The sequence below is a fragment of the Salvelinus sp. IW2-2015 genome, linkage group LG11 (genome assembly GCF_002910315.2).
Source record: "Salvelinus sp. IW2-2015 linkage group LG11, ASM291031v2, whole genome shotgun sequence".
In the NCBI taxonomy this organism is placed as follows: domain Eukaryota; kingdom Metazoa; phylum Chordata; class Actinopteri; order Salmoniformes; family Salmonidae; genus Salvelinus; species Salvelinus sp. IW2-2015.
In genome coordinates this window covers 23,228,481-23,253,611 of record NC_036851.1, presented here as the reverse complement: position 1 = coordinate 23,253,611, position 25,131 = coordinate 23,228,481, and the positions used below count along the sequence as shown (strand labels likewise).

Below are 25,131 nucleotides of genomic sequence, written 5' to 3'. Positions count from 1 at the left end.
AAATAAAATAAAAATGTATTCATCACACTCGTCGAAAACAACAGGTGTAAACATTACAGTGAAATACTTACTTACAAGCCCTTAACCAACAATGCAGTTTAAAAAAATACCTAAAAAAATAATAAGAAATAAAAGTAACAAATAATTAAAGAGCAGCAGTAAACGAACAATAGCTAAGCTATATACAGGGTGTACCGGTGCAGAGTCAATGTGCGGGGGCACCGGTTAGTCGAGGTAATTGAGATAATATGTACATGTAGGTTGAGTTATTAAAGTGACTATGCATAGATAATAACAGAGAGTAGCAGCAGCCTAAAAGGGGGGGCAATGCAACTAGTCTGGGTAGCCATTTGATTAGACGTTCAGGAGTCTTATGGGTTGGGGGTAGAAACTGTTTAGAAGCCTCTTGGACCGAGACTTGGTGCTCCGGTACCGCTTGCCGTGCGGTAGCAGAGAGAACAGTCTATGACTAGGGTGGCTGGAGTTTTTGACAATTTTTAGGGCCTTCCTCTGACACCGCCTGGTATAGAGGTCCTGGATGGCAGGAAGCTTGGCCCCGATGGTGCAGAATCTTTTGAGGATCTGAGGACCCATGCCAAATCCTTTCAGTCTCCTGAAGGGGAATAGGTTTTGTCGTGCCCTCTTCACGACTGTCTTGGTGTGCTTGGACCATGTTAGTTTGTTGGTGATGTGGACACCAAGGAACTTGAAGTTCTCAACCTGCTCCACTACAGCCCCGTCGAGAGAATGGGGGCGTGCTCGGTGCTCCTTTTCCTGTAGTCCATAATCATCTCCTTTGTCTTGATCACATTGAGGGAGAGGTTGTTGTCCTTGCACCACACGGCCAGGTCTCTGACTTCCTCCCTATAGGCTGTCTTGTCGTTGTCAGTAATCAGGCCTATCACTGTTGTGTCATCGGCAAACTTAATGATGGTGTTGAAGTCGTGCCTGGCCGTGCAGTCATGAGTGAACAGGGAGTACAGGAGGGGACTGAGCATGCATCCTTGAGGGTCCCCATGTTGAGGATCAGTGTGGCGGATGTGTTGTTACCTACCCTTACCACCTGGGGGTGTCCCGTCAGGAAGTCCATTATCCAGTTGCAAAATGAGGTGTTTAGTCCCAGGGTCCTTAGCTTAGTGATGAGCTTTGAGATGATGACCGTCGGAGCCGGTGTAGTACGATTCGATATTTGTCCTGTATTGACGCTTTGCCTGTTTGATGGTTAGTCGGAGGGCATAGCAGGATTTCTAATAAGCTTCCGAGTTGGAGTCTCGCTCCTTGAATGCGGCAGCTCTACCCTTTAGCTCAGTGCGGATGTTGCCTGTAATCCATGGCTTCTGGTTGGGGTATGTACATACAGTCACTGTGGGGACGACGTCATCGATGCACTTATTGATGAAGCCAGTGACTGATGTGGTGTACTCCTCAATGCCATCGGAAGAATCACAGAACATATTCCAGTATGTGCTAGCAAAACAGTCCTGTAGCTTAGCATATGCTTATTCTGACCGAGTCACTGGTGCTTCCTGCTTTAATTTTAGCTTGTAAGCAGAAATCAGGAGGATAGAATTGTGGTCAGATTTGCCAAATGGAGGACAAGCTTTTTACGCAACTCTGTGTGTAAAGGGGGTCTAGAGTTTTTTTCCCTCTGGTTGCACATTTAACACATTTGGTAAAACTTGCATCACAAAGAATACTTTGTAATAGAAACATTGTTGCAGAACATGCATAAAATGTCTACCTGTCTACTTAGCCTCAACCCAGGAAAGCAGTGGTATTGTGTGTGTGTCTAGGTACGTCTGATTCTAGGACCTTTAACAGATACCTTTCATTAAGTGAGACCCTTAAGATGAAAAGTCCTAGACAAAGGTCACCATGACAACTTGACACCTGACATTTATATGGCTCTGCCTTATGTTCATTTGAGCTGTAACCTTAGAGGTAAACACATTTAACACACCACCGAAGCAACCCCACTTTACAACACTCCTTTTTCTTTATCAGCGTTCCACCCTTCCTCTACTGAGTGGTAGATCTGCAAGCTGTTAAAGTAAACAATGTCACAGTAGACACATACTGTATGCAGACCTGTGTACAATGCTTTATGACTGACCGGGTGCACACAGCAGACGGAAGATGCAGTTGATATAATAGGTGGTGTGTTGTTAGGTTAGACTCGATAGAGGGAGGGAATTGATAACAATGAAGCTACAGTACCAGTCAAAAGTTTGTACACACCTACTCATTCAAGGGTTTTTCTTTATTTTTACTATTTTCTACATTGTGGAACACTATGAAATAACACATATGGAATCTTGTAGTAACCAAAAAAGTGTTAAACAAATCAAAATATATTTTATATTTGAGATTCTTCAAAGTAGCCAAACTTTGCCTTGATGACAGCTTTGCACACTCTTGGCATTCTCTCAACCAGCTTCATGAGGTAGTCACCTGGAATGCATTTCAATTAACAGGTATGCCTTGTTAAAAGTTAATTTGTTAAATTTCTTTCCTTATTAATGTGTTTGAGCCAATCAGTTGTGTTGTGACAAGATAGGGGTGGTATACAGAAGACAGCCCTATTTGGTAAAAGACCAAGTCCATATTATGGCAAGAACATCTCAAATAAGCAAAGAGAAACAACAGTCCACCATTACTTTAAGACATGAAGGTCAGTCAATGCGGAACATTTCAAGAACTTTAAAAGTTTCTTCAAGTGCAGTCGCAAAAAACATCAAGCGCTATGATGAAACTGGCTCTTATGAGGACCCCCACAGGAAAGGAAGACCCAGACTTACCTCTACTGCAGCCTGCTCCAGGCTCCAGCCTCAGAAATTGCAGGCCAAATAAATGCTTCACAGAGTTCAAGTAACAGACACATCTCAACATCAACTGTTCAGAGGAGACTGTGTGAATCAGGCCTTCATGATCGGATTGCTGCAAAGAAACTACTACTAAAGGACACCAAAAAAAGAAGAGACTTGCTTGGGGCAAGTGACATGAACAATGGACATTAGACCAGTGGAAATTTGTCCTTTGGTCTGATGAGTCCAAATTTTAGATTTTTGAAGGCACAATTAACCAGCATGGCTACCACAGCATTCTGCAGCAATACGCCATCCCATGGCTTAGTGGGACTATCATTTGTTTTTCAACAGGACAATGACCCAACACACCTCCAGGCTGTGTAAAGGCTATTTGACCAAGAAGAAGAGTGATGGAGTGCTGCATCAGATGACCTGGCCTCAAAAATCACCCGACCTCAACCCAATTGAGATGGTTTGGGATGAGTTGGACCACAGAGTGAAGGAAAAGCAGCCAATAAGTGCTCAGCATATGTGGGAACTCCTTCAAGACTGTTGGAAAAGCATTCCAAGTGAAGCTGGTTGAGAGAATGCCAAGAGTGTGCAAAGCTGTCATCAAGGCAAAGTGTGGATACTTTGAAGAATCTAAAATAAAATAAAATATTTACATTTTTTTAACACTTTTTTGGTTACTTCATGATTCCATGTGTTATTTCGTAGTTTTGATGTCTTCACTATTATTCTACAATGTAGAAAATAGTAAAAATAAAGAAAAAACATTGAATAGGTGTGTCCAAACTTTTGACTGGTACTGTATATCTAGCCCATCATCAGCATGGTCAGCACTGTTCCCCAGAGAGACAGGAGGAAAGCCATTTAAAGAACTTTCCCTGGGTTGACAGTACTGTAGCTGGAGGGAGTTGAAACAGATCTCAGACAGTAAAGGCTTTGCATTCAGGCTGCTCAGTGCTCATGCTGTGCTTTGCCTCAGGCTATTCTATTTGCATTGAAAAACGTTCCCTGCCCTGCTCCTCTGTTCTCTCCTACAGGCCTATGACTCACAGGGACTTATATAGACAAGTGAAGGGTGTAGGCCTACAAAGATGAACCATAAAATATATACTCCTCCAACATTGAAATAATATTATTGTTCTCACAAAATGTCTTGTTAAATCCCCCTTTGAAACCACAGTTATGGGAAATGCATGTGAGCTGCTTTCTAACTGTCTTCTGTCTGGTGTCTTTGCGGAGCCAATGAAGGTGAAGATTTGCAACTTTTATTTGCGGACATTACTCGGGAGGGGATTTTAAGTTTGAACATTACTCAAACAAGCATTAGCTAACACCTTTATCGTTGTCTTGCCAACTGGCCAACAGGCTGCTCGCAAGCTATTTGGCTGCAAAATATTTCCTTCTCAACTTATCTGCGTAGTTATATAACTACTGCGGTCTGTCAGGCATGTCTGGAACAGGGGAGAGGTACAGTATCTTGCTGACTGATTGATTTACTGGCTGTTGGTATAGCCGACAGGGATGGTGGGAGGGATGCATTTAATGAGATTGGTTTCTCCTTCATCCCAGACCTAGCTGTATAATGTGGGAGGACTGCTGTAAATCTGACTGGTAGCTTGAAAACATAAGCAAGTGGTAGCTCTTTACAGAATACCGACAAGATCAGTATTATTAGGAGTTGTGTCAAAGGCAATATTACAGGCCAGTTTTTATTTAAAGCTAATCATTATTATGGTCAGGCTTTAGATATGGCAGGTGATCAAGGGGTATAGTTTAGGGGGAACTTTCATAGCTCACAGTTAATATAACAAACTGGAGGTAAGGTCACATGATCATATTCATGGTCTCACATGAGTTCACCTGGACCAGAGGACTCTCAACCCTTCACAACAGCGGTCAGCAGAATCATCACACCACAGTGAATAGGACTGACCAACCTAGCAGAACTGAGCTGCACTAGGAACATATGTGCTGTGCCAGGTTTAATGGGAGTGTTAGCATGCTGGAACGGCAGTGCTTGGCCCCCGGTTACTCCACCTCTCCTTCTCCTTCTTCTCTTCCTCCCCTCCTCATCCACACTGCACTAAATTTGTAATGAGCCACACAGCACCCAGCCTAGAGTGGTCATAACTGCTTTCACTACTCTGTCTGGTATGTTCCAGGGTCTCTGGCCCCGTTGAGCTGGTTGAGCCCAGTGCAGCAGCACCCTCTGTGGGAGAGCAGGCCCAGGGAGGTTCTGGTCCTGGAGAGGCGTTACCTGTGGAGAAGCAGACTGACTGGGAGGACCATAGTGTGGAGACGCCCAAGGAGAGCTCTATCCTGAGGGAACACTCTGAAGGTACACAACAGCATAGTACAGAGACACATGAAACATGATATAGACAGACATGAGCAAGCTCACATCAATTACAGTATAGCCTTCATAACCTTCACCACAAGGCTTGTTGTTGGTAGCATTGCATATTTGTTGACATTGTTTTACAGTAAAAACTGTATTGGCCTGTAATCTTCTGTAACCTTCATGGAGGGCAACAGCTAATACATACTCTCTCCCTCCTATGATTTGATTTACACATAGACATGAATTACATTAATTCAGGATGAGGATCAATAGTGTACTATTAGTCTATTTCCACCAAGGGAAATTGCTCTTGGATTTTGACTCAGTCAGCAATGGTGACATTAGGCTTTTTGAAGGTGGTCCACTCAAAGACTGTATGGAGCCTGACTAATCCACACCTTTCTCCATTATWTCACCTTTCTCATTAGTTCTCTTTCACATATGTCCTTTACTGTTTTTGTCAATATTGTTTATAATGATAATTTTGGTGTTTTCATCATGCTTGGACAGTATATCCAAATTGTAGTGTACCTCAGTTTTCTGATTCGCTAGGGTGTTATTATTGTGAGATAATTGGCATGAGTGGTTGTGTTTTCAATGTCTTAAGTACTGGCGCTATTATGGGATTAATGAGCTTTTTACTGTTTAAAGCCAACAACCAATAGCACTTTCCCTCTAKGACAAAAAGACTCCTTAACAGCTTCTACCCCCAAGCCATAAGACTGCTGAACAATTAATCAAATGGCCACCAGACACCCCCCTAAATCTTGGGTCTTAATCCCAAGACTACCCTAATTCTATGATTTTACAAATTTGACTTTGAACACATTCATCAAAGACGAACTGAAGAAAGCAACGTTATACTGTGCTAAAAAGTTATTCAGCAAACCAGGGTAAAACCTGCCTGAGTTGTCGCCTTCTGGGATTGCTGGGGGAGCTTGAAGAAACACACCCAGGCTGTTTGAAACAATGAGAGTTCCCAGAGGACTGAGTCAGTTACTTTCCAGATCTACAGATAGTCAGGTTGATGGCCAAGATACAGTTATTCTCTTTTCATTCAGTACACATTCTTCACAGAGAGTGTTGCTCAGTTAGTCACTATTGTAGTATAATAACACTGTGTCTCTCTCTTGGATTGTGTCCCAGGTTATTTAGATCCTTAAAGCAGTGTTGGCTAATCCATGTCAGAATCTACATCTCTCATCAGATTAATTGAATCCAGGGATTGTTTGGGGCTTATAAAGAACCGTTCCAGACAAATCACAATTTAAAAGCGAATCAATAAATCCCCTCAACTAAATTAGGCTGAAACACTCTCAAAGCAGTTAATGACAAATTCTGCAGACTGTGGAGATAGATAGGTTCGATCCATTACAAACAAGGTGGATCATGCTGCCACAATTCCACAGCACAATCCCACACTCTTAAAACCTTAAAAGCTTCTTCGGCTGTCCCCATAGGATAACCCTTTGAAGAACACTTTTTAGTTGCAGGCTGAACCCTTTTGGGTTCAAGTATAATCCATTCTACAGACGGTTCTACATGGAACCCAAAAGGATTCTACCTTGAACTAAATAGAGTTCTACTGTGGGGACAGCCGAAGAACTCTTTTGGAACCCTTTTTCTAAGAGTGCACACCTAGCACACATAACAGCAACGCACAAGGCCTATCTCCCTTTTAAGTCACTGCTAATAAAATAATAGGTATTTGATGTTTGAGATGAATCAGAACTGATGCAAATACGATTGCATAAATGTACATTTACAAAATATACGGTATGTAACAGAAATGATGGCATAATCAAATGCATGTATGGGGGGAAAAATGCAGTGTGCAATACTCTTGAAGTTTGGTTGCTTTGCCAGATTACCAGTGTGAGGCCCTCCTCTTGGCTCTATGGTTAGGGGTTGTGAATGTGAGTGGTCTTTACTGTCTTCCCCAGAAGATGTGGCTGATGCTGAGGCTGAGGCTGATGCTGAGCCCCAGACAGGGATCCTAGAGGTGATCTATGATGACGTGCCCTGTGAGGGACCACTCTCTCCTGACGAAGGTGAGCTCTGGGGTAAGTGCCGGGGCTGGGGCCACTGAGTGCTTTTATTGTGCCTTGTCTGGTACTGCACCATCAGATCAATGGACATCAGGTTTGGGTTAAAATGTCATTTGGTTCCTTTTAAAAAACTTGACTTGTGCTTGATTAAGCTTGAGGGTCTGCTGTCTAAAAATGCACTGTCAGTATTTGTGCTGTGTTGATGTCAGCACATCTCTCTGTGTGTGTGTGTGTCAGGGGACATGCTCTATGAGGATGTGCACAGAGAAGAAGGGCCCCAGGGTGCAGGCAATGATTGGAGCTCCAGTGAGTTTGAGAGCTACGAAGAGCAGTCTGATACCGAGTGCAAACTACCAACCCTCAGCAAGGTAGGAGAGATGGTATTCCATTTGTATATCTATGCCTGTCTGTTTGTCTGTCTGTCTGTCTGTTTGCTTTTGTGCGTTTGTCTTAAATGCACAAGACATGACTCAAAGAGAATATTTCATCCAATGTTACTGCTCCCCACGCATGCTTTTTTATTCATGTGAGAAACTGGTAGGGAAAATACAAAGAACATGAAAAATTTATCAACCCTGTCTGTGTGGGTTGTATCTCGCTTTGTGGCCTGAGAATAAACAAGCTCCCTTGTCACTTGAAAGGCACCAATGCCATGACACTGTCTAGGTGCTGTATGTTATAACAGTTATATATAAAATCTATGGTTATAACCATACAGTAGGTGACTGTAGCCTCTCTCTCCTCCACATGGGGGCAGTATTTACTCATTGACGTTGTGCTCTATTCTATGTGGTCAGACTTGGTCCAGTCTCATCCCTGTTGCATGTATGTCTGTAGGGAATATTTGCCTGAGCTGGTGCTATTGGTACATAGATGTGGAAAATATGCCCTTAAATATTTTCTCATATTTTTTGTATTGTAGACGCTGATACCACTTAATTTAATAATATCCTAATATCGTATGAAATGATATCCTCAGAACAGGGGAGCGATGACCTGCTTGTTATGAACAGTTGTTTGTTATGTTTGGGCAGTAACGATGGAGGCATTACTGTAATAAATATCACAGTAGGAGTGTGCCTCACGCCTCCCCTCCTGCACAACACTCCCTTCACCAAGATCAGTGCTATTAGCCTCGGCTGACATTACCCTATGACCAGCGCAGTGCTCTAAATTTCCGCTCTCCATACTTGTGATTAATCCTGTTGTTGCCTTGCTTGTTTTGCCTTGATCATTTCCCCTCCATTTTCCGCCGTCTCATCTTACTTCCTTCATCCCTGTGCCCTGTTGTGTGGTTTAATGCGACCTGCCCTGACATTCCCCACACCCCACTGCTTTGACACCTTTCCCCGTACTGTAGCAGTACTCTCCTGACGTGCATCAGCTGAGGGAGCGTTGTGCCAGGACCAAATGTGAAATAGTCATGAGGCTGGGTGGCAAAAACAACTACAACACCAAGGTATATCACTGGCAGTAAGAGAACACAACATGACACCAAGGTATATCACTGGCAGTAAGAGAACACAACATGACACCAAGGTAATATACACTGGCAGTAGAGAACACAACATGACACCAAGGTATATCACTGGCAGTAAGAGAACACAACATGAACCAAGGTATATCACTGGCAGTAAGAAGAACACAACATGATACCAAGGTATAATCACTGGCAGTAAGAGAACACAACATGACACCAAGGTATATCACTGGCAGTAAGAGAACACAACATGACACCAAGGTATATCACTGGCAGTAAGAGAACACAACATGACACCAAGGTATAATCACTGGCAGTAAGAGAACACAACATGATACCAAGGTATATTCACTGCAGTTAAAGAGAACACAACATGACACCAAGGTATATCACTGGCAGTAAGAGAACACAACATGACACCAAGGTATATCACTGGCAGTAAGAGAACACAACATGATTTAAAAATTTAAAAATACTGTCACCATGTGTGTATTCTGGGTCCGCAGGCTTTACATGACTCTGCAGGGCTTCAGTGATGCTCAGAGTGGGGTTTGTGGTTAGATGAATGTAGCCTCACTGAGCATGACTCCACTACCTCCCCACAACTACAGCCCAGTCTGCTACCATAATCTCACTATGATCTCCTCATAGACTTCCTGATTAGAGACTAGACCTACGGAGATGCGCAGATGTCGGCATTAATGGCTGGATGCATCTAGTGCCCCATCTCTCTCTCTCTCTCTCCTTGTGGATTACTGTGCAGTGTTTCCTGGCTCCACTCTCCCTCTCCTCGTGGACTAACTCTTCTGGTCTCTTTGTCCTTTTGAACCAGGTTCATCAGCTAATGAATGCCGCCAGGAGTGGGACCAAGGATGGACTGGACAAGACCAGAATAGCCTTTATGCGGAAAGTCTCCTTCCTGCACAAGAAGGACCACTCAGGTAATCTGAGAAGAAGTTATTCAAACCGACTGTTTGCCAAATGACTGTGTCAGATTAAAGTCTCCCTCTTATAGCGATATGTRTGAATTTGTAGTGAAGTGAGAGTTTCTGTGGAAAATCGGAGTTCACATACATTTCAGTCGCCTCTTTTGAATTAAGCTGCGGTGAAGAAATTGTTTGATGCCAGCCGGGCCAAAAGTAATGTTAAGGCAGATAGAGGAGAAAGCTTCCCATTGCTTTTCCAATCCCAGCTTTAAAATAGAAAAAGACTCCTGGAAAAATGATCTAAACAATGTAAGATATTTCAAACAAAACAGCCGGGATATGTCGAGCTGGCTCGCTCCCATTAAAGACAGATGTTGTGGCCAACTGAAGGTTTTGATGTGTAGGAGAGCAATGGGCAGAAAATCTCACGTGACAGAGGCTGCACCCCAGGAAGCCTCGTTTCACAATGGAACCAGATTACCATCCATTAATGGAGTGTTGAGCAGCTCTAGAAACCACAGATAACAGAGCCACGACTCAAACAAATCTTCAAACAATCAAACAGACCAGTGGTTCTATTTTTAGCTGTTGATCAGGGGGAATATGTGCAGCATTTTATATTTCTGATACTGAGACACTATTATTGTTCCAAAATCATTAATTGGAATGGTGCTGGCTGGCGAAAAGCAGTTTTAGTATCTGTGTCTGTATGGCTGCAGGGAAGTGCTTTTTGAACACATTCGTACTGAAGCTGAGAAGTCCGAGTGTTTGAACGTGTTTTTGAAGACGTACTGTCTGTTCGCCTCTTTACTTCTACTGAGATATAGTATTGTTTAAAATGTATTTTTCCCTCCTGAGTTTTTCTTGCAGAGTGCTAATCTCTTCATGTTTTAGAGGTAATACATTGGAGTGTGACTCCAGTTGAGATATGAAAGCTCTGTGTGTGTGTGTGTGTGTGTGTGTCTCTGTGTGTGTGTGTGTGTGTGTGCCCCTGTGCAGAGGATGTGGAGGATGACGCAGGGTACCTGGATGTGGCTGTGTCAGATGTGAAACATCCTCCTGCACAGCTGAGCCCTATGCCTGAGGGACTGAGCAGCCAGCAGGTCTGTATGTGTGTATAACATATGTTTGTTTGTCTCTGTGTGTGTGTGTGTGTCTGTCAGAGGATTCTGTGAATCTCTAAGGTAATGTTATATGCATGCAATGATGCAAACATAATTTTTCTATTGCCAACACTGACTCGGTAGTACGTTTGGGAGGAATATGTCTGCTACAGTTAAGTACAGCGCTACTCATTTCAAGGGAAACCTCAAGGTAAATCCAGGCCTCATGCATACAAGGCTACTCCACCCAAAAAATAGTACTATCAAACAACCTGTCACACACAATTGAGGCTGTATGGCATACAATCAACTCCCATCATGCCCTTTTCTGTGTGTGACCTTTGACCTTCGACCTGTATGTTTCCTGATTGGCCTCTTCTGTCCTCAGGTGGTCAGACGTCACATCCTGGGCTCCATCATTCAGAGTGAGCGCAGTTATCTTGAATCCCTCAGGAGAATCCTTGAGGTAAGTCTTTTTTCCCTGCCCCACCCCTCCACTCCACCCTACCCTTACTCTGACAGATAATAATACGTTCATCTTTTCAGCATTTACGAATGAGGCTGAAAGGAAAACTGGAGATATTTATCAAATAACCAGGCTTGCTACGCATAAATAATCATGATGAAATAGATTTCTTTTGCATCTGTGGTGCCCCGCTGATGCTAATAAAGAGATTCTCTCTCTGTCAGGTTTTCACAGAATCACAGCATGGGTTTCACTCTTTTTTCTGTTGTCTCTCTTTTTCTGTGGCAGAGAGAGAATCATTCGTTATCTCTCCTATCAGATGAAGAGTGACACACCTGCTGAAATGGGATCAGGTGTGATCAATGAGAGGTTATGCTCTGGAAAATATTGTCTGTGAACATATGATGTATTACCTTTGTTGTGGCATGTTTGATAATTTGGGATGTTTAGCCTTTTTTGTGATTTTGCATACCATTCAAGTCCAAACTCACTGATAAAGGAAATATATATTTWAAAAAAGCCAAGAGCGCAATTATTAGGCATAAAGAACTGCAACTTCAGTCCTGTAATATCAGAAATTGCCTGTGTTATTCCCCATGTCCATATTCCACTTGTCGATAATTCATTTGCTGTGGAGGATTTGTGGTTGGGCAGGGGAGGCTCATAAAACAACAATAGCAGCACTAGTCTGTCATCTATTGTTGTTTCCAAACATTGACTTTCATTGCTTTCACTTTCATTTTCTGCTGACTGCATCTGGCAGTTTCTGATTGTACAGGCTACATTAGCCATGCCTCTCATCTTAAAAGACACTGCAGTCACACGTTTTACATAGTTGACTAGTTTGATACTCTACAGCATCTTGACTAATTGCAACTACTTATAAGATTGTTACTAACTGACGATTCCATCAATGTACCTTTCATTAAGGGTCCAAGGCACACGTGATGGTGCTGTTGTATCTGTTGAGAGATGTTGCTATTGATGTGATGCTTTTTATGATCAGGGCCTACTTGTGTTTTATGTCGTTCTCCACCGTAAAGCACACCTAATCCAAGTTAACCTGGGTATACTATTTCCCCAGGAGTACCAGAGGCCCTTGCTGGAGGCGGACCCACGCATCCTGAGCCCACGGAAGATCCGGCCTGTATTTTACCGCCTACGGGAAATCACTCAGTGTCACTCCATGTTCCAGATCGCACTGGCGTCACGTGTGGCTGAGTGGGACAGCAGTGAGAAGATTGGGGACCTATTTGTGGCCTCGGTTAGTGTGCGTGTGCGTGTGCGTGTGCATGTGCGTGTGCGTGAGAGAGTGTGTCAGTTTTCCCGTAGGGCATTAGAAGACAATTTCCACAGACACAGTTATAATGAGCTGCACTTAAAATTGAGCAAACATCACTAACTTCAAACATGGAGACAATTACAGCTGAGATGAATATATCTTCTGCAGCAAATACACTCTGAATATGTGTGCTTATAGCATTGGCACAGGACTATTGGACTAATGTATGAGTGTGCTGCTGTGACCCTCTACAACGTGGTCATCCATAAGGGTTGCTGATTATTTACCTATGAAAGATGCCATTTTGATCCCTCTGCCCTTGTTTATTGTAATGTTCCATTGATATCCTGACACCAGCCAAATGGGCCTATTTTGAGAGGTGGGAGGGAGGCTGGGGGTTGGGACTCAACACTCCTCATTCATTTCTCTTTTTCACCTGACAGTTGATCTGTTACCCAGCTGTTAATGTTTTATGCTATTAGTTGGTCTCATACTATCTGTGTGTTGTTTGTGGCTGGCTTGCAGAGAAGATGAAGGAGAGGGTTAATTTCTGTGAGACTGGCTAATTTCCCAGCTACTGCTTCTCCAGCTACTGCTGCCGTCAGCAGCCTGCTTTGTGTTTAATCAAATGAGAGCGAATGACTGTGTGCCGCCGCAGCAGGATTGTGGATTGTGAAGGGTGTGTGTTGGTCTCCTGGATGGTAAACAGGTCAGGGTCTTAAATACCACACCTAAATGGCAATTTTCTACCCTTTTCTTCCCTTCCATTCCATGAATAGGATTGTTAGATGAGCAGTGGAGCTACTGACTTTCAAGGAACTTAATGTTGTCAGATGCTTTAACAAATAAATTACCAAGCATGACTAGTTCCTGAATGAACTTGTTCCATGAAGAACCCAACAGATTTCTGATGTGAAATCCAAGGATTGTTTCTCTTGCGTTTCCCATAACCACCTTTCTGTGTTTTTACAGTTTTCTAAGTCGATGGTGCTAGATGTTTACAGCGACTATGTCAATAACTTCACCAATGCCATGGCCCTCGTAAAAAAGGCATGCATGTCCAAACAAGCTTTCCTGGAATTCTTAAAGGTGAGTCACAAAGTAGAACCGTCCATGTTTCTTTCTCTATTGTTCTTTCAATACCCTCTAACCCACGGTCACTGTCGACCTTCATCTACTATTTAATTTGGCCCTCATACTATAATTCTACTGGTGTCTTGATACTTGGTTAACCCATCAGAGTCTAAGCACTGTCTAAGCCGGGCGAGGGGAAGAGGGGGGTCTACTAAGCTATACGGAATTGTTTTAAGAAGCTCATACCAAGGATCATTTAGCTATTTGATTTTGAATTTTAAGACCCCTTGAATTGAAAATGAACAATTATTTGATGAACAATTATTTTTGGCCTTACTGCTATTAGCCCATACATACACATTGAATAACAGATTCACTGCATGGAACAACAGATAGTTTCAAAAACATATCAAAAGGAAGTTTGTTCTGAATTGTCTCTCCTATATCTGAGAGATATAATAAATATTTGTTTGTTTTTTCAACATGTATTTAACCCCATATTTTTGGCATTAAACAAACTCCATATATACTTCCATACATTTTTTCAACYGGTACCGACGGACCTTCAGACGAGACTTGTGAAGCCTGAGCATGTAAATGTTCATCAGAGTCTCACTTTTGCACAGAGGGGTCATATTAGTGTGAGGGGTCACATCCGGTTCGGATGCTACAGACAGAAGTTGGCAGATCGGCTGTACCGACTTCAGACCAGTCTCCTGATACTTGTGGAGGTTGTAGAGCAAAACGGAGAACACCTCTTTCCATAGAGGGATTTTTATGGGAATTTTTTATTATGCTAATTAGTTTTCCTTGGGTTGCGGACAGCAACTACATAAAAGTGTAGTTGCTTTATTCAAATATTTTCAAGCTGGCCTGGTTGTGTTTACTTGTTGCAATACACTGCACTAATCATAGAGAATATTTATATTGCACCAATTAGCAACTCTCACAACTCTCCCCGCCCCCCCACAAAAAAAGTATAAAACATACAGTATATTTAAGGAACTCAGTCCGGCTTCAACTTACTCTTGAAAGTTGTAATAGTAGAATAGACAAGGTGCAATTTCAACATTTTGTAGTAATGTTCAAGTCGCTCAAATTTCACATGAATACACATTAGACATTGCAAAATGTATAGAATTGCAAGAAAAGTCGCTTTAAAACGGCAAAAACAATTCTGCACCCCATGACAAAATGTGTAGAATTGCAGGAAATAAGCTTTAAAACTGCAACATTTTCTCTCCACCAACATGTGGGGTGTGAACAGTTTGTTTCATGAACAGTGCTTGTGCCCATAGAAATAGATGTGGCATGTGAACACATCCACTTCCCAAATCTCTAATGACCAGCACAGCCACCAGATTCTGTTTCTCCACACCTTACTAACCTAAACCCACTCCTACTCCCACACTCATGCACTCTCCATATCTTGTCCTCTGAATAAAAGGTGCCTAGAGGGGTCTTTCTCTCTGTGTTTTTGCTTATCTCCTGACTTTACTATGGTATGCTGTTTATCTAAAGCGTCTTATCCTGTGTTGTGTAGAAGAAGCAGGCGTCCAGTGTTGACCGGATCACCCTGTACGGCCTCATGGTGAAGCCCATCCAACGCTTTCCCCAGTTCATCCTTTTACTGCAGGTATATGTCTTTACCAGCACCTTCACTGCTAACATTGACAAGATAATGTCATATGAGAAAACGAACGGATAAACAATCTGAGATTAACACCACACAATGTTTTATGGACCTAATCAAGAGATTAACACATGTGATGATACATTGAGCCATTGAAAACTGCTAAATACATGAGATACGGTATAACACCATGCATGGTTCTACCTATCTAGCCTAACCATATAAGCTTTTCATGCAGTAGGCTTCTTTGTCTTCCTTTACTTTTCCTGTCTCAACATTGTGTGTGGAAAGATTTTGATTTCAACTTGCGTACTGGAACTGCAGTACCTCATTCTATCCATAAGTAGGGGTTGATTATCCATCACTTCAAAAGATAAGTTATGAATGTGAATGAGGCATTTTCCTCTTGCCTCAAACTCAGCACCCTGGAGAGGGAGTGTCTGTGTTAAATCATATATTACACAGGGAACTAAACAAAGCACTGAAACTCTTTTGGGACTCACACACAGAATACAAGGCCTTATTTATGCAGGTCCACAAGCACACACAGTTGCAGGTAAGCCAGACACATAGATCTGGGATGAAACTCAATAAATACTTGGATTTTTTAAAAGAAATATGAAAATGAGAACAATGTGCTTACCAGGCTCTGGGCTGTAAAAACACAGAAAACAATGCGCACACACGCTTACACACAAACCAACACCTCTTCACTTTATTTAGTGTTTGTTTCTCTCTTCACTGTTTCTCTGTCAGGACATGCTGAAGAACACACCTAAGGGTCACGTAGACCGCCTGCCTCTGCAGCTGGCTCTGACTGAACTGGAGATGCTGGCCGAGAAGCTGAATGAACAGAAGCGTGTGGCCGACCAAATAGCTGAGACTCAGCAGCTAGCACGCAGTGTCAGCGACCGCTCGCTCAGCAAGGTGACAGAAACACTGCAATACACATGTACGCAAGCACATGCACACATACGCACCCCCTGACACAAGCACACACCGACACATACAAACCGACACATAGACACTGACACATACACACGCACACACACAGAGTAATCAACCTGCTTACTGTGTGGCTCAACCCCAGAGCCCTTCCTCTACCTCCTCTGTGTTATCAGCATGAGCCAAACACCTATGCATTAGCATATATACCCATCACTTACATTACTTTCCCAAACATTAGTCTAGAAAAGCATTTTTATTTCGAAAAATCATTGCCCAGATATTATGTCCATTATGGCCCCTGAACAGTGTTTAAACACCACGGCAGGGGCGTTTCTTCTCCATTACCACACTGGAATTACAGTCCAGACGCTGCAAATCTGAACAAATGCATTTTTGAATAAGAGGAATTAAGGGGTAAATGAGACATTTAATTGGAAGCTATATCTCCCCATTTCTCCTTGTCCTTCTCCCTATCATTTCCCCCCTCCTTTCCTTCTGCTATTCTTTTCTTCCCTCTCCCTCTCTTTCTCTTGCTCACTTTCTCCCTCTTCCTCCCTCTCTTTGTCCCCACCTGGAGCCCATCATCTCCCTCTCTCCCTCTCCCTCCCTCTGTGCCTCCCTCTCTCTTTCTTTCTATTGGTCCATGGTGGTGAATTTTCCAGAGCCCTGAGATGAGCTGATTCGGCCAATCTCGTCAGCTCCACACAGAATTCTATTTACTGCGGTGAGACTGCAGAATTTCAATAGGAAGCAGTTCTCTTCCATTATCCCATAACTATCCATTGAAATATTAATTATTTGTCACTAAGTATCTAAGTCAGTGGAATATGGGAGATAACACTGTGAGTGGGAACAGGCTGAGGTTTCCGTTTCACTCTATATCTCAGACACACACTCACACAAAACAGTCACACATGCACACACACTGTTGACACTTGGGACTTTTCAGAGGGGCCTTCCATGACTTACGTCTCTCTGCCTCTGGAGGGTGCTGTAGTTCTGTGATCATAGAAGACAGGCTACTGTTTGACTAATGACTCATTTCCCAAGCCATCTGAACAAAAGCCAAGCACAGCTACTGATTCTCCACAGATATAACAATCCATTTTGTGAGATGTGATGGGATGTAGAGCACTGTGCATTGAAAAATGGACAAAACACAGATTATTATTATTATTATTCATAAAAATTGTGTTTCTATAGAGCAAACAGAAACATCAGAGTGGGACACTATCTGAGCTGCATATTTGTACTTTACCATCAGTTCAGTCTTTTGTTTTACTGTAGTTGTAATGACTCTTTTTTTCAGAAGATTGTTTTCGAATACATAAAACTGACTGTATTGATTCAGCTGGACATAAAATTGACTGAACCAAGTAATGCTTTCTATTAGATTACCCTTGCCATATTTACCTTAGGAAAAGTATGTCTTGTGTGTTCTCACATACTGCAGTATACAAAGACATTTCTGTGCATATTTCCATGTGTCTGTGTATGTGTGTATATAGTGGGTATTTTAGCATGTAGATCTTGGTGGGGCAAAAGAAACTGCACTAAACAATACATTAATTGCTCTATAATGGTGCCAACAAACTGTTAGGGCCTACATAAAGCTGTCCAAACAGCAGTGTCCCAACAAGCAGTCCCAACACCTTACCACTGCTACACCTGGCTATCAGAGGAGCCTTGTCTGGCAGCGAAACAGTTCATTCAGCCTCATTTACTGCCTTTAAAAAACCCAGCACTGATATGGCTGACTTGCTTCAACAAATGTGGTTTATACTGACATCTGAGATGTACAAACTATGGCATAAGGGGACGATAAGAAGCAATCCGTAATTTCGATTAAGACATTAATGAGTGAGCTAGGATGGACGTAGTCAATATAACTATTTGTTCAGCACTTCTGAAATGTACAGCGACAGAATTCAGAACATGGGCCATTCGTACAGTATTCTCCCTGTACACCAAGTCAGAACCACAGGATAAATAAAGGGGGAATATAAGCAGACAATGAAAGCTCTTACAATATTCAAGGACTACATTTCTCTAAAACAGGCTATAGGCTACATGTGCACTACCAAGTCAGAACAGTAGGCGAAATGACGAGCCAAAAAGGGACCAAAAGATTGAGGCACATGGACTACTAACAGCTTACTACACAACATACACTTAGTATTACTTTCTTAGCTACAGTATACAGTACATATCTCCCTGGCATATTACATCATTTATGCAGCAGCATACAATACATTTTTGGACTCACCTTGTTGTGCCTTGCTCACTTGAACAGGAAGGTGGCGCGGCGGTCCTTCGAGGGAAAATGTTGTCATCAAAGTCTGGCATTCTCTGGATTTATGGTGCTGGTGAACTTCTGAACTCTACAAAAAACAAGTTTGAGTCATGACGTCAGTGATCTTCAGGTCGGAGCTCTAGAAAGAGACCCGAGTTCCCGACTTGCAATTCCGAGTTAGATGACCGTTCAAAACCTATTTTCCTAGTCGGACCTAGTTTTTTTCAGATTTCCCAGTTACGAGTTTCCAGATGTTTTGAGTTCGGCAGAAGTCATGCTGGATTATTTATCCGTTTAAGCTTGGAAAAGAGACCCTTAAACCCAGACATGGGACCACACACCCACTCCACTGAATAGCAGGCTAGTGATTGCTTTGCAATGCTTGCAGTTAACCACTGATTCCTTCCAAACCACTCATTGTTGAATTTGGGATTTCCAACTTGTTGTGTAATGTTTATGTCCATTGAGCACCGATACGTTTTATCTATAATTTCTCTGAATTTTTTATCTTCATATGACAAGGATTGAAAAGGATTTGCCGATAGATTGTCGACTTGATTCATGATGATGACTGCTAGCTTGCTAAGATTTTGAAAGTATGATGTTGACATGATCAGTCCAAAACTACTGTAGATATACCGTGATTTGATGTAATTGTATCTGTGACCAATGACTTTGAGCCTTCTTGGATGGGTTCTTCTAACGTAACTCCATGGCAGCACCCAAGTGGCTCGAATTTTCTCTCTACCTTTAAATTTTGCGTTGACGTAGTGTCCACATGTGTAACAGAACACTGAGCCAATCACGGTGCAACTAGAGTACATTACCAACCCCTACGCTCCATATTTTCCGCTGGCTGCCCCTCCACCACAGAAAGCACTGAGCTAGGCTGAAACACCTGCATTTTAGAGCTCCCTTACTCAAGAAAGCAAAAAAGAGACCATGTTTGTATTCTGCTTTATTATTAAGTCAATAATTTATACATTCTTTTTTTACAATGTTTGTATACTGATATGTGACATGTATTAATGCCAAAATAACATGCAAAACAGGCCCAAACAAAAACCAGGTGGGGCTCAAAACACCTGCTCTGACTGACAGGTCGCCACTGTGTGTGTGTCTTAGCATGTGAATGTGTTCTGTGTGCCCTGACTGGACAAATCTCCCTTGATCTGACACTGATCCCCAACGAGGCACTCACTTAACCAGTCTTTAGCCTGCCTGCTGTGCTCCTTAGCAATTGAACTGAAACACTGGAGAATTTGCCATTTGTGATGTGCCTTATGAGACAGTGTCCTGATTACTCTGCCCCTTTAGCAACTGAACTCAGACCAGGGGTTGCTGGTGCTTTGTGAGACTCTGATTGAGACGGTGTATGGGGAGCGAGGCCAGGTCCTGAAGTCTAAGGAGCGCAAAGTCTTCCTCTTCAACGATATCCTCATCTGTGCCAACATCAACGTCAAGTAAGTGGTGTCTCTGTAGAGTAGAGTGAGTTCTGCTAAACAGCTCTACAGTCTGAATACACAAACACCTTCCCAGCTCCACAGCAGCAGCACCACAAGGCTCAGCCTACAAAGCTTTACAGGGATATATTTAGGCAAACTGCATAGCAAAGAGTAATAGCTAATAGGCGTTCTCTAGCACTATCTGGAGAAACAGGAGCTTTATCAGCTTTAAACAAACTGCAGGCAGCTTAACTAGAGCAACAGGAGTCCTAGATCACTGACATAAAATATTTCTTGGTCCCTCTACAATTTATCCTCTATGACAGCGCCATTGTTCACATCGTCTCAGAGCTAAAGGTAAACAGCAAATATTTTCCTCCATTTACAAAGCTCCTGTTTGAGACGTTCATACCTCAAAGCTCTCTTGTTCAGCCTTCAAAGTAGTTATCACCCCATGTTTCGTTCAACTTGATTCCCCTGAAGTTGACTTTGCCTGCCCTCTAGAATCTTGACAAAGTGATCACAACGTTGATTGTATGCGTGATTACAGGAATATATGAATATGAAATTAACTCTGCTCAGAGCCGGGGGTCCCGCTTTCTGCCGTGAACACAGCTGATCAGAAGGATTCCAATTCAGCTCCTCAGCTCTTTATGTGACAATATAAGGAGCTATACCTCAGTTCTCCTCCTGTTGGTGGTTTGGGATTAGTGCTGCTGTTAGAAAGAGAGGGATGCTGGGAGAAACGTTGACTTGTTTGCTTGTTTTCTTCTCTTTTCAACCACCAGGGGGCCCCTTGATATCAGCAGCCTAGTCCCTGTTGGTCCTAAATACACCATGAAGTGGAGTGCCCCCCTGCTGCAGGTCCAGGTAGTGGAGGTGGGTCAGGAGGCCTCCCAGGCCAAGGAGACCCTGTTCCAACATGGCGGTGCCAAGCACCCTGGCAGTGCCTGTCCCCCAGGTTGGTAAACCTACTGAGTCATCCATCCATCGCCTTTCTATCCCTGTAGTCCAGCTCATCACTTGGCCAGACTCCTAGTCTCAGCCCCATGGTCTGACTCAGCACAGCCCTCTAATCTGTTTGCTACTGTGAACTATCCCAGTGAATTCTGGTGACGCAGCGCTGTCACTCTGATTGAGGATGTGTTTGTGAAAAGAATAGCGATGATGGTCACTTGGTTCCATTTGCCTGGGCTGTTTTTATCTGCGAGAGATACAGTGGGAAAACAGAGCTGCACCCTCCACAGTCTCATTTCACTCTCTGATAGACCACAAACATATCTGGAGTGGTGTCATCAATCTGCAGAGATTATTCCCTTCCTCTCAAACTCCAATTAGAGAAGCAGCAGCACTAGATAGGAATCTAATGGTGAAACAGGTCTTTTTTCACCCCTCACAAAACTCTGTTGTGCGTACAGATTGGTGGAGAGATCCTTGATAAATGTGCTATGGGAAGAAGGAGATACAAAGCCTTATCATGATGTAATGGAACGGCCTTTAAATATTAATGGCACCTTTTACAGCAGCGTCTGACCGTGTCACGCTCAGTGAACAGCAACAGTTTAACAGGGATGCCAAGATTAGGTTTAGATTCTCTGAAGATTAAGCCTTAAAGTCTTAAAAGTTTACTGCAACACTGCGGGATGATTTAAGTTGACATTAAAGGGTCTATCACCCCCTTCTCTCGCTCTCTCCTCTCTCTCTCTCTCTCTGTCTCTCTCTCTCGCTCTTTCTCAATTMAATTTCAATTCAAGGGGCTTTATTGGCATGGGAAACATATGTTTACATTGCCAAAGCAAGTGAAATGGATAAATACAAGTGAAATAAACAATAAAAAGTGAACAGTAAATATTACACTCACACAAGTTCCAAATTAATAAAGACATTTCAAATGTCATATTATGTCTATATACAGTGTTGTAACGATGTGCAAATAGTTAAAGGAAAAAAAGGAAAAGAAATAAACATAAGTACGGGTTGTATTTACAATGGTGTTTGTTCTTCAGTGGTTGCCCTTTTCTTGTAGCAACAGGTCACAAGTCTGTACATAGTCAAAACTTTCCTTCATTTTTGGTCAGTCACAGTGGTCAGGCATTCTGCCAAACAGCATTGTAGTTTGCACAGTTTTTTTGTTAATTCTTTCCAATGTGTCAAATAATTATCTTTTTGTTTTCTCATGATTTGGTAGGGTCTAATTGTGTTGCTGTCCTGGGGCTCTGTGGGGTCTGTTTGTGAACAGAGCCCCAGGACCAGCTTGCTTAGGGTACTCTTCTCCAGGGTCCTTTCTCTGTAGGTGATCGCTTTGTTATGGAAGGTTTGGGAATCGCTTCCTTTTAGGTGGTTGTAGAATTTAACAGCTCTTTTCTGGATTTTGATAATTAGCGGGAATCGGACTTATTCTGCTCTGCTTGAATTATTTGATGTTTGTCCCATCTTGTGAATTATTGGTTGGTGAGCGGACCCCAGACCTCACAACCATAAAGGGCAATGTGTTCTATAACTGATTCAAGTATTTTTACTCAGATCTTAATTGGTATGTCAAATTTGATGCTCCTTTAGAAGGCATAGAAGGCCCTTCTTGCATTGTCTCTTAGATTGTTCACAGCTTTGTGGAAGTTACCAGTGGCGCTGATGTTTAGGCCAAGGTATGTATTGTTTTTTTGTGTGCACTAGGGCAACTGTGACTAGATGGAATTTGTATTTGTGGTCCTGGCAACTGGACCTTTTTTGGAACACCATTATTTTTGTCTTACTGAGATATACTGTCAGGGCCCAGGTCTGACAGAATCTGTGCAGAAGATCTAGGTGCTGCTGTAGGCCCTCCTTGGTTGGGATCAGAAGTACCAGATCATCAGTAGACATTTGACTTATGATTCTCGCTCTTTCACTTGCTATTTCTCTCTCGCTCTCTCGCTCTCTCGCTCTCTCCAGGATGGTTCATTTTAGAATTTTGCATGGGCCCAATGCAAGCCATCTCCTTAATCATGCCTTTCCAGGAATCTTCCTCTGTGCATCTGCTGAATTGTTTCCCAGCCTGCCACTGCCACGTCTATTTATAGTTCCCCGTCCCCTGTGTGGGGGTCCGGCCTAAATCCCACACTCCCACGGCTTGGCGAGAAATGGGCTCATTTTTCATCTCCTGCAGGCCCTGATGCCCTTCCTTATTGATGGAGAAGGCTGGCCTTCTGGGAACTACAGGGATCTCTCAACTCTCTCTCTCTCTCTCTCTCTCTCTCTCTCTCTCTCTCTCTCTCTCTCTCTGTCCCTCCATTGTGCAGAGACCAAGGTGGGCAACTGTTTTGTATCCCCACTGTGTCTGGTCTTGTGCCATCCCCATGTACCGACACACAGGCTTACCTTCTCCCTGCCACCATTACAGAGTTATTTTTTTATACTGATACTGACACAAGACTGCGATGCAAAGCAATGCTACACTGAATCTATGCTTCATCTACATGCAGTGAGCTGGTGTCCAGGTTTGGATGGGGATTAGTCTATGGCTTTGGTGCAGATTTGATATATTGGGGATTTGGAAACAGTGGCTGCTGTAAATTCCCTCAGGTTAGTTCCCAGAGCTGGATGCAGCACCAGCTGGACTATATGCTGAGGATGAAGATTCCTGCTGGCTGTTGTTACATGAAGCGGCTGCCTCTGGGAGGAAGGGCAGGGGCCCCTGTGGGCTCAGCCCAGCCTTGCTGCTTCGTGCCTGGCGGCCAGTGTGAATGACCGTGTCTGAGTGTGAAAACCAATCCCGCCACACCAACGGGATTACGCTGGATTACAACTCAGCACATTCACCTCTGGGGCTGGGGCCAACTCTAGGCAGGCGGGGACACAGCGGACCTGTGTGCCAGCGAATCCCAAAGCCCCACAGTTACAGGGAAGCCATTGTTTACAGAGACTCATGGCAGGCACACCTCTTTATATTCAGATGTGTCTGCTATTGATCGTGTCTCACAGATGTCAGATGTCTGTACCCGTCCGTGTGAGAGATCCCATTAAATCAGTGAAGGCTGGTGGGAGTAGTTACAGGAGGATGGCTCATTGTAATGGCTGGAATGGAATATATGGAGCGGAGTTCAATGTGGTTTCCATATAGTTGCGTTTGATACCGTTGCATTTATTCCATTCCAGCCATCACAATGAGCCCGTCCTCCTATAGCTCCGCTCGCCAGCCTCCTCTGCACTAAAGGTTACAAAGGCTCTCTTAAGAGAACAATACCTGCCTCTCTCCACTCTCTGACTATTTGTCGATACAGCCACACAGACACCCCCTGGCTTTACACAGCCACTAGATTCCCACAAAGGGCCATGCTTCAGTTACCTGCCTTGTGCCAAAGCCGGACTGCTATTTGATTATGTGGTTGTGATGACAGCACAGGACAACGCTACAGCTACATCTTGCTGCAACATTGAATTGTGTTGTGCTCCTGGAGCCTTGTGTAGAGATGTGGACCAGGGCATTAGGGAGGCTGGCAGTGAGAGGTAGAGCTATTGATTCCCTGAGGTTGGAGAGGTAGACTTTAAAGAGTGTGCTTCAAAATCGATTGTTGAATCTCACGTCTAATGAGACACCTGCATTCCTTTTGTTTGAGAAAAGGGCATCATATAGCTCCAAATGGCCTCTCTCTATCTGCTTTTTAGTTATACATTCAGACTCCCGACTTTATTCAGACTGTTCAACAAATAACGGTGGTGATCGATCCATCACACATTGAACTCCTTTCTTAGTGGAACCAGAGTTTCAACAAGCGCAAGTTTTCTTTATCACTTCCACTAGTTATTGTAGTTCAGGAAAGTCTTGAAATGCAGTTCCATTTGGGGATTGTTGTTTGACCTTGAGATGTTTCAAGATTTCTTTAGGAGACAAGCATTGATGTGTGTGACGTGTTAACTGGTGTAAACTGTTGATGTGTGCACTGTAGTGTGAAAGGCTGTGTTGTGTGTTGACCACAGGGAAAGTGATCCTGGGTCCTCCACGGCTTTACCAAGAACTCCAGGACCTGCAGCATGACTTGTCTGTGGTGGAGGAGGTCACACTACTGGTGGGAACACTACAGGGGACATACCAGGTACACCCCACCCCACTACTTACTATATAACAATATCCAACCCTACTACTTACTATATAGCAACACCCCACCCCACTACGTACTATATAACACCACCCCACCCCACTGCTTACTATATAACACCACCCCACTACTTACTATATAACACCAGCCCACTACTTACTATATAACGCCACCCCACCTCACTACTTACTATATAACACC

The 25,131-nt window shown here is 43.2% G+C and overlaps 1 protein-coding gene across 4 annotated transcripts in view; it reads left to right on the top strand.

Annotated features, from left to right (window-relative positions):
• LOC111969994 (rho guanine nucleotide exchange factor 10-like protein) overlaps positions 1-25,131 on the top strand; it is a 174,501-nt gene that overhangs the window by 14,994 nt on the left and 134,376 nt on the right. The window contains exons 4-17 of one of the 4 annotated variants that reach the window (XM_023996458.2): positions 4,979-5,154; positions 7,104-7,220; positions 7,443-7,573; positions 8,566-8,664; positions 9,518-9,626; positions 10,611-10,714; positions 11,103-11,180; positions 12,265-12,444; positions 13,435-13,551; positions 15,080-15,172; positions 15,926-16,096; positions 19,728-19,873; positions 20,644-20,816; positions 24,812-24,927. In XM_023996458.2, coding sequence (XP_023852226.1) covers positions 4,979-5,154; positions 7,104-7,220; positions 7,443-7,573; positions 8,566-8,664; positions 9,518-9,626; positions 10,611-10,714; positions 11,103-11,180; positions 12,265-12,444; positions 13,435-13,551; positions 15,080-15,172; positions 15,926-16,096; positions 19,728-19,873; positions 20,644-20,816; positions 24,812-24,927 — 1,810 coding nt within the window. Of the gene's footprint in view, positions 1-4,978; positions 5,155-7,100; positions 7,221-7,442; positions 7,574-8,565; positions 8,665-9,517; positions 9,627-10,610; positions 10,715-11,102; positions 11,181-12,264; positions 12,445-13,434; positions 13,552-15,079; positions 15,173-15,925; positions 16,097-19,727; positions 19,874-20,643; positions 20,817-24,811; positions 24,928-25,131 lie in introns of all 4 variants that reach the window. The other 3 variants (XM_023996459.2, XM_023996457.2, XM_023996460.2) reach the window with 3 other exon arrangements.